General features: G+C 29.8%; 1 protein-coding gene across 3 annotated transcripts in view; it reads left to right on the forward strand.

Moving 5' to 3' along the window:
• Positions 1-13,527, forward strand: part of LOC137627478 (lachesin-like) — a 770,122-nt gene that overhangs the window by 8,453 nt on the left and 748,142 nt on the right. For all 3 annotated transcript variants that reach the window (XM_068358565.1, XM_068358580.1, XM_068358573.1), the window contains exon 2: positions 7,554-7,949. In XM_068358565.1, the coding sequence (XP_068214666.1) occupies positions 7,832-7,949 (118 nt within the window). In that variant the 5' untranslated portion in view covers positions 7,554-7,831. The remainder of the gene's footprint in view (positions 1-7,553; positions 7,950-13,527) is intronic.

Consider the following 13,527-nt stretch of genomic DNA (forward strand, 5'->3'; position numbering starts at 1 on the left):
ACATCCGGCGGAAGTTCATTCGAGTTCTGAAGACAGAAATTTTCTTTCTGGGGCTAATTAATTCACTACGTACCAAAAGGCATCGAGGTAATTATCTTTGTCTCACTCGAGATAACATTCTATGTGTTTTTGTTTCTATGCAAATGCTTACATAATAATCTAAGTATGTCGGAGATCATCTTAGATCTTGGTGCGTACTGTTTAGTTGATAATGTGAGTGATGTGTTTATATATATATATATATATATATATATATATATATATATATATATATATATATATATGTATATATATATATATATATATATATATATATATATATATATATATATATATATATATACTATTTCATCACTAAATGCTTCGGCACAGCTTCACCCAAATTTGGAATTTGATTTATGAATTTATAAAATGTAGGTTATATTTCATACTGTATTATTTCAATTCTTTCCTTTTCCATTGGCACATACAGCAAGACTTTTCCTCAACTATACGTTACAGTGTATATTTCCTTCTGACACTATCAGTATCATTTATTTATCTTTTCTTCTATCCCCTATAATCAAAGTTTTCATTCTATTTGCATACAAGATCATTTGCATTCACTGTTACTGACTAACTGGAATATTTCACCTAAGGTACACTAGAACTACTGTACACTGTTAATGACTAATTGTGATTGGCATATCGGGCTTAATTTGAAGGATTATGTAAGGCTTAATTACAGTAAGAAATGAGGATTTCTACAAGAGTAAGGCAATTTATTACTACAGATATTAGGAAGGTAAGACTCTACATATTTGATATCTGACTCAACTCCAGGACAGGAGGATTTATAAGGATAGTTTCCAGTCAACAGACACCGTTCCGTCGTTCGGGCAGTTGGCGGTGTGGCATCTATGCATTTGTGATTATATGGAAAATTTGATAAAAGTTCAATCCTCTTCCTGGCTCTTTTAATAAATGTAGCTTTATCCATTCCGGCACTTGAAAGTTCAAAAAAGTATATAAAACCGAAATGAAAGTGATCGCTTAAATAATCACTTTGAGTAAATGTCAGGTATCCATACATTTCGCTTTGGAAGTTCTCAAAGAAAATTACATAAATTTATTAAGAAATATCCTAGAAGTATTTTGTGAATTGGGTGAAAACTTTCATTGAAAATATCCTAAATATCGAGCGGTGGCTCAGTCCTTTAAAAACTGTTATCGCAATCATTTATACAGCATCTCGATTCCCAATACGTGAATAACGACTCACCCTCTAATTTATCTTAATCTATTCTAGAGGGCTCTGGTAATCATCATCGTAATCACACTTCCGATACTATAACACTCTTTCTATGAGACGTTTTCACATTTCAGTTGTATTATGTTTCTATTTAAAGAATAGAAAGCTAAGCCAAAAATTCGTTCAGCACTATGAAGCAGAAAGGTAATTTTAAAATATCCAGATTTTGAAAAAGATTTATGGCCTAACAGCACGCAGATCTACCTTTCTAAATAGCTGAATTCTATCTTACAAATCATATCTGTAATTTAATGAATTTCAATGGACTTTCACATCAAAGAGAAAAACAAACAAATGTAACTGATAAGAGATCCGATAATTTTTAGAAATTCACTACTGATTAACTCTAATTAACCCTTTCGTTAAGACACTTCTAGAGTACTCACCATTGAAATACCAATTGATTTTGTAATATCATATGTATTTATAATAGAAAGATGTAAAGAGTGACCGTAACCGGTAAAAACATGAATTTGACAGGCAATAATGATTTCTTTTTGTGATATGATTTGGACACCCAAATAACATCTCTTCCTCTTACCTGGTCAATTAGCAAATGCAACAGCATCATGCAGTGAAATACAAACATTACTGCTATTTGATAATTTTCACTAGATTTTCTTATATATTCTATATATTGCAGTCATAACGGGGTTTTAAGTCCAGGAGGGCAACCTCATAGTATTGATGATTACTGTTGACTTGTGTTTTACGGTCTTGAGGACGCTAAAGTACTTCTATAATTTAATCAAACACTAACCAAAGACAGAATTTCACTTGCCTTTCGTAATAAAAAGAAGTGAGGAAGATAATATTCTTATAAACAATTCAGTATGCAAGATTGATTTACAAATAGAAATATGAAAACTCTGACAACAAACCTTCATTACAAATGATATTGATATACAGTATTTTGAATAGTTAATACAATCATCTTTAGGAAAAAGAACGCGTGTTGTGAAACTAAGAAAAGAACATCATTAAATCCAAAACCAAACTAATCACTTTATGAAAAAAATCAATCTATTTCTACAGATAAATAATGCGTTACATAATTTTAATGGTAAATGATGTAAATAGTTTAATCACTAATATAACCTTCAGTGTTATGGTGACCACATCTCTATTTTGAGCTACAAAAGATTATTTCCAGACAACTATATCCGATACAAAGCTTCAACACGAGTGCCTCTATTTCTAAAGGTGGTTGTCCAGAATAGCTCAAGTCTGTTATTGTATTCCATTCATTTATGAAGTCTTACGAGACAAAGGAAATCATAATAGATTAAAAGGTTTTGCCAAACCGGATTATCTCAAGGTTTCACAGTTTCAAAGACGCAAGCTAGACTAGAGGATTATAGTGTCCTCGGGCCCCCCCCCCCCCCCCTTAATTTACAGCTGTTTACTTAAACTAATTCATCTGCTACATATGAGTTTTTAATATATCTCTGACATATCTCCTTCAAATATCAAAATTACTGAGAAATCAGATTTGTTGCAATGACCTCTATATTTCAATTCAGGGTTTATTCCGAGTAAAATTAATGCATTTTTTAAGTGAGCCTTTACCAAGTGATGGCCCTCAACTGCAAGGTGTACGGTAGTCTACAGGTAGTCATCAATTCGTGCACCTGTTTGAGATGAGTCGTTAGATCCTGGTGATCTGTGTACACAGAAAACGAACATAATTTCAGGAGGTGACGTTTAATATAAATCTTTATTTACCTTAACTCATTATAATGTAAAAATTGTGGGGGTCTAGCCTGCAAAACGTGTTTATGATGCTTCGTCAATCTAACAATAACGAACCACCGAAGTACGTAACTGCAGTAAGCAAATAATAATGTTTGCATAGGGAATAATATTGTTTTATATATTGAAAAAGGGGAGAAAATACAGAATTAGGATAAAGGAAAGCAAATCATAGACATAAAGAAACGGAGACAAGAACAGAATTTAAAATTCTAGTAGTTAATTGAAATAGTAACCAAACCGTGCAATTCGATAAATTAAAAAAATATTTACATACAGAACATATGACTTGTTGGTAACTATCAGTATGCAATTGAAAAATAAAATGGAAGACAGAAGGAACAGCTAACTTATCGTTTTTACTATTCATATATCTATTATTGTCGTTATCTGTCAAGAATCATTAAATTCTGCAGTTTGGAATTTCCGTAGAACTTTTTGTGGTAAAATCTTGTAATATAAGCATTCGATAAATTGAACAGGCTAATCTAAGCACAAATTACATTTCCATGTAGTTGAATATACAAAGGTGTACTTGAAAAACATAATTGTAAAACTCAATATGACGTCAATTATTGGCAAAAATGCCAATAATTAAAGACTGAAAATTGTGATATCTGGCTAGAGACATAGAAGCAAGAATAAGACACGAAATAATCTATAGACTGGAAAGCGCAACACATGTAAAAACAGTTGAAAAAGTTGTATCACAGTGTTCCCAATATTATTTCTTAGAAGGAGGTCAGTAAGATTCAGCAAGGAATCCAGCCCAGTGTGTTTTTCGCAAAGCCAGTTGTATGATTATTTTTAGTATTCAGTCACTTCCATGATAAACCACTTGAAAAAAAAAAAAACAATAAGTGGTTGAATTCTTACAAAACGGGAGCGTTTTAACCCATATGCTTACTAGAATCGATTTTTTTCATCGATCTATACGGATGAGATGGAGTAGCGCCAGAAAGTGGGGCAGCTCCAATTGTTACTTTAATAACAACTTATGCCTTTTGATTTTTTACTCTTATCGCAGGTATACTTGGAGGAATTTTGATATTTATGTGTTAAAAGTTTACATAATATGATGAGATTGGGCCCACAAGAACAATTACACTTTCTGTCTGGAGATATATATTTATATATATATATATATATATATATATATATATATATATATATATATATATATATTATATATATATACATATGTATACACACACACGTATATATATATATATATATATATATATATATATATATATATATATATATATATATATATATACTGCATATACATACATTAATGTGTAGTAATTTATTTGTTTCTTACACATGACTCACTTCATTATTCAGCGACCTAAACCCGACTGAAATGCCTTCCTTTTGTTCCTGCTAAAACAAACAAAACAATTTATATAACACAAGATTATCCCAGTTGTGGAAAGAAATCCTAATTTTTTCCCGGAATAAAAGGAACAGAAACTAAAACCCGGCAACTTAATAAGAACAGACGCTTGTTGTAATATGACTTTGTACTGAAAGCATTTGGCCAGGTTCCAAAAGGCCTGGCTATTCTCCAGACGTAGTTATGAGTCTGTATGTGAATGCGATGCAAACGGTCTTGAAATTAGCTTCGAAAACTTTTTTCGGGGCCTTTTAGAAGTACTCGTGTGGCTTTGTGTTCTAAAGTTACTATATCTTTTGATAGGCAGTTTCAATTCAATGAGAAAATATTCCTTCTTATTACGTGGAATTTATTTCGGGTTACTTTTTTTCAATTGTGATGAATTTCATAGCATATTGAAAGGATTCTGTAATGTCGGTCTTTTCTTTTGTTATTCTACAAGTATAACAATGGCTGTTATAGACACCTAACAAATACAAAGTATATATATATATATATATATATATATATATATATATATATATATATATATACATACATATATATATATATATAATATATATATATATATATATATATATATATATATATATATATATATATAATTATAACTAAAAAACATATTTTTTTGTGTAAGTGAAACATACGTTCAAATCGTTTACCATATTATTTTAAATATTTTAAACCATGCATAAAGGCTTATACAAAAACATTATAAAATGTCTAAGCTACATTCTCGAGAACCAGTACGAAAACATCCTAACACTTGTTTTCACTAGACACATACATGAGCCGGATAAAAAATCTGCTCTGATTAAAGGCAGAACAAATGAGATATCAAAATTGTGGCTGCTAGCTATGCATGAACGAGAGGAAACGTTACAAGTCTATTGATATATATTGATATAAAAAAAAAAAACTGTTTTTTGACAATGCGCACATGCTGTTTTGTTATACGAAATCAACATTTCTATCACTCCTTCAGTAAACTTTAAGTTAGGTCTGTTGATTCTTAATCAGAATTTACACCCATTTCAAAAACTTCCTTCATTTCAAATGTTATGACGAATTCCATTCTACCAGACCTGAAATTAATAATTCATGAAACCCTCAGTTTTGAACTCTATTCATCAATCTATCAGATGACAGGTAAATGTCAATAAACGGATTAAGAAGTGGCAGGGAGTAGGGAGATCAAGGAAGGTTAAGATATATCTTAAGTGTACCAAGGATAGCCTTCCTATAAGATAATATACATAAGGGAAATACAAGCCAGTAAAAAGGCACAAATGTCTTCAATATGACCAAGTATTCCGTGGCGTCGATACTTTGCCCGCCTCCTGATGATATGAGGCGGAGAGGTGTGTTAGACCAAAGCATGTGATTATGGTAAATATGTATTATAAAGTTTTAAGAAAATGTAATTTATTTGTATCTAAACCTAAATCACATTTTTAAAAAAAGTAATCTACATGTAGAAAATAAATATAAAATACGATAATATACACAAGATACAATTCAGCTAAAAATATTTTTACTACGCTTATCGTGGAATTTTCACGAACGAATAAATAAAGGACAATAATAAATCAGGCCATTTCCTGAATCATTTCAAATATTATTGGACCCTTTTAAAGCTTAAAAATTAAATCCACCGATAGCCCTAGACATTTTTGTCACAACTGAAAGTAAAGGTAAACATCAGAAACTTAAATCCAAGATATAATAACGTTTTTGTGAGGAAATTTTATTCCATTCAAAATTTAAATATAATTTCAAAAGACTACATGGACCATATTAGAATATACCTCATTAGCCAAATTACTGAAATGGCTTCACAATGTTCAAGGTAAGCATCATAACAAGATGAACATCTAAATCTAAATATTTGTGCTTTTAACATGATAGCAAAGTTCACAGCTTCCGTTCACGAAGGCCGACTTCAGGCGCACAGTTATCTTGATATATTTAGGGGCAAAACATTACGAGGACCAATAATTGGCTAAGCAAGCAAGCATGCAAAGCATAAGATAAATCAATAAAACACATCAGAAAAGATAAATAAGTGCGTATAAAAAGAAGGCAACTGATGTAAGATATACGCGGCTTGATATTTTGATAAATCAATTTCAACAATAACAAAACCAACAACAACAACAACAATAATAATAATAATAATAATAATAATAATAATAATAATAATAATAACATTATTATTATTACTATTATTATCATGTTAATGATGATGATGATTATTATTATTATTATTATTATTATTATTATTATTATTATTATTATTATTATTATTATTATGGATCATAAACTTTGAGAAGGATGTTTCAATTTTTTTCTGACAGAAGTTAGCAGATTGGTATTTTCATGATCTATCTATTGAAAGAGTACTGTTAGCAAGAAAAACACCTTTGTACATTTTCTCTGTTTGATATAATCTAAAGAACGCCGTGTAACTTATAAATGAATAATAATAATAATAATAATAATAATAATAATAATGATAATAATAATAATAATAATAATAATAATAATAATAATAAAAATAATGGACACAAACAGTCCTAAAATCACAAATAATTCCATAACCAGTATTCACAAACAATAAAGCGGTTTCCTGATAATCAATAACAATAGTTTGAATTCAATAGCTAGAGCAATAATATAAGTGCTATTCTTTTACATTTGTTCGGTGTTTGAATATTATTCTATACGTGAATCAAATAGCATTACGATAAGAAAAGCTACCAAAATATATATTTGGTGTACCGTGTTATAAATAAATCAATAAGTATAATTTCATATGTAATTTATGTTTGTTTGAAATTTATTCGATCTAAATTTAAACTTTTATTATTATTGTCTAGTTGCTGCTATATCAGGTCATCGGTTATTATAATCATTATTATCATTACTGCAATAAATTGATCATCATCCATCAAAATAACTCCACCTTTGTATGAAAGTTCCTCATTAACAACAACATCTATCTCTGCCACTCCGGCACAATCACTAAGGAATCAATGTTTCGCACAACACAAACACATTCACATCACTAACCCTTCAATTACCTTTTAATTACGCCTTCGGTTTCCTTAGTGTTATGCGCCATAGCTAAAACCTACCAAAAGTGAATACAGAAAATAATTACCGCAAATCTAACGATTTCGCAAAGTGCTGACATAAACGAACCCCTACGGTGCGACTCCCTCGCCGGAACTACAACCGCTAGATGGCAGTCCAGGAAGCCTTGGAAGAGGGGCCTAAAGACGGGGAATTACCTTAAAAAAAAAGTTTCACCCGGAAATCCCTAGAGGATTGACAACGGCAGCCGCGGGAGTGTGTGTTTTTTTTACTACAGGTCCTGGTCGTGTACGATGCAAGGGTGCGTCTGCTTCGCCGAATTGCTATGTCAAGCCCTGCTTGGCAAAAAGCAATTGTACTCCGCGGGGATCAAGTTATGGCTCATCGCGGCAGTTCTCCAGCATATTCAAGGTAGGTAAATGTTTTACGTATTCTTCTCTCACATTAGTCCCTTTCATTGTTACAAAAGTGAAGTGCTCGTATAGGCGTTGTATTTAACTGTCCAGTGCATTCGTTGGGACTGATCAGTGCATGTAAAGATGTTCTTCTTGTTAGATGATAAGTTCCTGTATTTAGTTGTTGTTTTTTTTCTTTTCTTACTGCAATGAACTTAAAATGTTTGCTTCGCAAAATCACTGTCATGTGTGTATCAAAGATGTTCATTATTACGGTTGTGTCATTGTAGTTGATATAAATTTGGTATATATATAGCGCAAAAATAAAAACCCTATATTACATTCAACCTTCACTTTTGCCATATAGTAGACCGTTCACTATACCTTTAAAGAACTTTATGAATTAGTATACAAAATAATCATTAATACAAAATGTCTTCTGCATTTGGTTACATTATTCATTCAACCTCATGAGTTTTTTAAAATGTTTCATGATTTCGCTATCCTTATTTTTTAAACAGGCATTTTTATGCATCTTTCACAGTAAGGCATGTGTCATTTTAATTCGGTAACAAGGTTCAAACACAATGACAGAGAGCACCGGTGCGAACGGAAGGAAAAGAGAAAATTTCATATAATTGAAGTAATGACAATTCATTGACTGTGTTCTGCACACACACACACACACATATATATATATATGTATATATATATATATGCATATATATATATATATATGTATGTATATTCATATATACAGTATATATATACATATATACATATATACATATATTTATATATACAATATATATATATATATATATATATATATATATATATATATATATATATATATATATATATATATATATACACGTGTGTGTGTGCGCGCACGCGTGTGAGTGTCTGTGTGTATTTTCTTAATATGTTCTTTAGCAGCGCTTTGTATTCCTGATTGTATTTGTTTTGACTTAGGTTATCATTCATGCATGTATACGTATCTGTTTCCTTCATCATTTTAACTGTATTAACTTGATATATTATCTTTTCAAACACATGGCATATTGTTTCGTTGAAGCTTACATGGCAGTCGAATGACCTTTCAGACGTATTCAATGTGTGTGAATACTTGAATATTTTCTCTTTCTGAATAATAATATGAATAATATTAGCACTTATCACAGGACATGCATTTTTGTAGTAAGTGTTCCATACCGAATGAAAATTATGTGTAAGTCAATGGATCATTTGCTCTTCATTAATTAATAATTAGGTAAACACATAACCTATAAATCATTAATGAAACGGCGAATTTATAATCTCAACTTTTTGCTCACACGACAGAATAATATAAAAATCCAAAATGTTTGTGTTCTAAGCAAAACAAGAGTATCTTGTAATCGTGAATGAATACCCTCTGTTTTAAACATAATAAAACCAAACTCGTGTAACACTTGTTAACCTCAATTCATTCTCACTAATGGCAAATGTACATACAAGTTTTACTCTTCTTTCGACCTTATTAGTACCACTGTAAAGCAGGGTCAGCCGCTCGAGTCAACTTTCTCCAACCATTTCTATTCCTTGGATCTTCCCCCAGCCCCACTTCACCCATATCTCTCCTCAGAACCGAAAAATTTTCTTAAGAATGAAATCTAATTTCCTGTTGGTATGCAACTTAATACATGATTAATAATTGTGCTTGGAAGTGAAACGGTAAGCTATTTTAGCTAGCGATTAACAATCTTTCCTTCTAAATATATATATATATTATCGCATCCATCAACACCTATCAACAAAAAATATTCAGAATGGCAGGCTCATAAAGTTTTGAACCATTCTTTAAAATGATTTACGTGACCTTTTACTTCTATGAAACTGAAAGTAGAGATCCGACAAAGTTGTCCTTATATGTGCAGTACTGTAAAAGTAATCGTATTAACATTTTCATTTTAGATTAATGTCATTGACGTTAAAATGAAGGCCTCTTATATATCTTAGTCCATTTACGTTTCCTGTTTGTTGTTGACAGGGAGAAAGAGTGATAGTTAGATCACCTGTCCTCCTTCCTTGGCATAATAATTTTTGGAGCAGAAATGGCAATGAATTTACAAGAAAAGGATTGCCATGTTTCTCCACTATGTCAACAAAATCATTATTTTTATAGAATTAATGTAAAGACCGCTTAAATGTAACCAATGGCACAATTACTTATCAATTACAATAATTAAGTGTAAAACCTTACTAATTTTTTGAAAATTAGAAATATTCTTGGTAAAAGCTGTCAAAACAAAAATACTGAGGCTTGGAAAATCTGTTTATGTCACTATGACGCCATAACGACACGATAATGATGATAAATATATTATAATATCTATCTCCCTAAAAACAGCCATCTTTCCGATGTTCGGCACCTTATGACCTATTATATATCGCACATAAAACATTATATAAGGCAAGGCACTTTTTCTCTTAGTCTCTAGTTTCACCCACGTGATAAGAGAATTATGGCATTTTACAAGTAAGGTCTCTATGTGAAAAAAAAAAAAAATCCAATGAGGAATTATATACTCACCATCTACATCTCATTGGTATCTTACAGCAACTGTTACCAAATAGTACACTTAGGACATGCAATTTTCAAGTCGGGAGCTATACCCACTCTATAAAGGGTCGTATAATCTTATAATCTTACACTCATCGGTCTCTCACATTGAGAAACACAACTTATAAAATGTATACATATACACACATACACAAACGTACACACACACAAATATATATATATATATATATATATATATATATATATATATATATATATATATATATATATATATATATATATATAGTGTGTGTGTAAATATATATATATATATATATATATATATATATATATACATATATATACATATATATATATATATATATATATATATATATGTGTGTGAATATATATATATATATATATATATATATATATATATTTATTTATTTATATACACACACACACATATATATATATATATATATATATTTATATACATATATATACATATTATATATACACATATGCATTATAAATATTCATATATGTGTGTAAATATACATACATATATATATAAACATATATATATATATACATATATATATATATATATATATATATATATATATATATATACACATGTATACATACATATATATATATATATATATATATATATATATATATATATATGTGTGTGTGTGAATATATATATATATATATATATATATATATATATATATTTACATATATATACACATATGCACTATACATATATATATATATATATATATATATATATATATATATATATGCACACATATGCATTATACATTATACATACATACATACATACATACATATATATATATATATATATATATATATATATATATATATATATATATACATATATATATATATATATATATATATATATACCACATGACTAAAACCTCAACTTAATAGGATTCGAGTTTCTGAGTTTTATATCTACCAATCAGCTTATAATGATGATTTTTTGTTGGATTACCTTAGAGAATTTAATGGATTATTTTTTATCAATCTTTTAAATCGAATGTTAAAGAGCAATATAAGCATTGCTTAGGCTAGAAATGAAATTAAATAGCTGTTATCTATGAGGTATCAAATTTCTCAACCTTAGGCTAGAATATAGCATCTTTCTTACTTAATAGACTGCAATTTAGTACAAGGCCAACCCCCAAATGTATTCTACAGTAAATACTTATATGAGTCTCTAGTGAGTGTTCTTTTGACATATAACATTGGAAGTCTGTCGCACCTGTTATACATATACAAATATCATAAAACTTAACGTTATATCAAAAAGAGAATTTTTACTGAGTCAAAGAGTCACAAGAAACGTCCATTTTCATTGTCACTAAAATAACGTTTCTTTTATTCTAATATTTTTTTACTCTATTACAAGTAATAACGCCAAATAGTCTTCATCAACTATCATAACCTTCAATAACCAATCAATTTACCTGATATTATATTCCTTCTCTACACGAACAGCCAGTTATCGATTTCTCTACTCTGACTAAACTACACACAGTACTTTGGATCAATTAAAAACAACTATTCCAATGTTATGGTTCGTGACAACGAATAACTACAAGTTGCGAAGAATATAAAACTAATCGGAATACTTCTCTTCGATCATTTGGACAGTCACAAGTGAAAAAAAAACCTGCCATTCAAGATAGGGAATCCTTTACTTATTCTTGAAGATGTCGCTCAAACAACCATAAGTTTCCAAAACTACTTCAGAGAAATAGTAGACTCAGTAGAGGTCGGTTCTTTACTAACGAGAGACTGAATTTTATCGGAGATATGTGTAGAAGTTAATTAAGTGTACTGCACAATAAGGAATATGTCAGACATAAAAGATATCTTTTCTGATCCTTAGCAAAAGTTTTCAAGAATATCATTGACATTTGACGATATATCTATGATACTCATCCTAACTTTCAATTGGACTGGTAGGTTACAGACCTGGATCGATTGACGGAAAAAAGAAACGGGAGCTAAGAATTATCGATGACATACATGCAATGAAGTAGTGCAAGTATAGACATATTTTATTGAATGAAAGAGATTCCCAACTATAGATGTGTAATAAAAAAAAAAAAAGTTACGTCATCTTACAGATGTAAAATTTATTGTGGCAAAATAGGCTTTGGAAGTTAATATCAATATGTATAAAGTTATTCAAGTTCATAGTCGGTTATGTTGAGATGATGATCAGTGCCATTTACTTGTGATTTACTGATAGGATTTCGTTATAATTTGAAGAATTTTTAAGCTGCTGACATGTCTTCTCTTTTATTAACTGTCATTTTCCCCCATAAAATATTATCTGCTTTGTGAGATCAATTTTAGCCCTATTATCTGTTCCAGACACTTTCTATTAGAAGTACATAGGAAATCGGACTGGAAATTCATGCTATCCAGTTTTTATGATTATTAGTAAAATTTTATGTTCAAGTTATTAGTGATGTGTGGTGACTTACAATACCTAGATGTAAGAAAATCCTGTATCTGTGATAACGTTTTAACATTTAATTGATAAATAAAAAATTATTTTTTCAGTTTCGCGATAACGTATTACCACCAAACTGATAAAAATAACCATTTTATCAATTATCTCGTGATACCGTATTGCCATCAAATTGATAGAAAAAAATCTTAGTTTTCAATCTCGCTTACACTTAAAATGATTTTATATTTACGTTGTACAAACGATTAATGCATCATGGATGGACACAAATATTTGAATCAAAATGTAATAAAATCAGATATACAGTACATATGGAACCCTTGATACTGCTTCTCAGCTTATTATCTTGAAGTCTATGGCTTTATATATCTTACATGATGCTCTAAACTTTAAATTGATAGTGGGCACTGATTAGAATCCCTTTCCCAACGACTTCACCAATTTTCCATCCCTGATGTGGTTGGTATATCGTTTATTTACATGTTATGTCACATTTAGCCTCAACATTCCCCTCGCCTTCTC

This window comes from Palaemon carinicauda, chromosome 2, assembly GCF_036898095.1.
Source record: "Palaemon carinicauda isolate YSFRI2023 chromosome 2, ASM3689809v2, whole genome shotgun sequence".
In the NCBI taxonomy this organism is placed as follows: domain Eukaryota; kingdom Metazoa; phylum Arthropoda; class Malacostraca; order Decapoda; family Palaemonidae; genus Palaemon; species Palaemon carinicauda.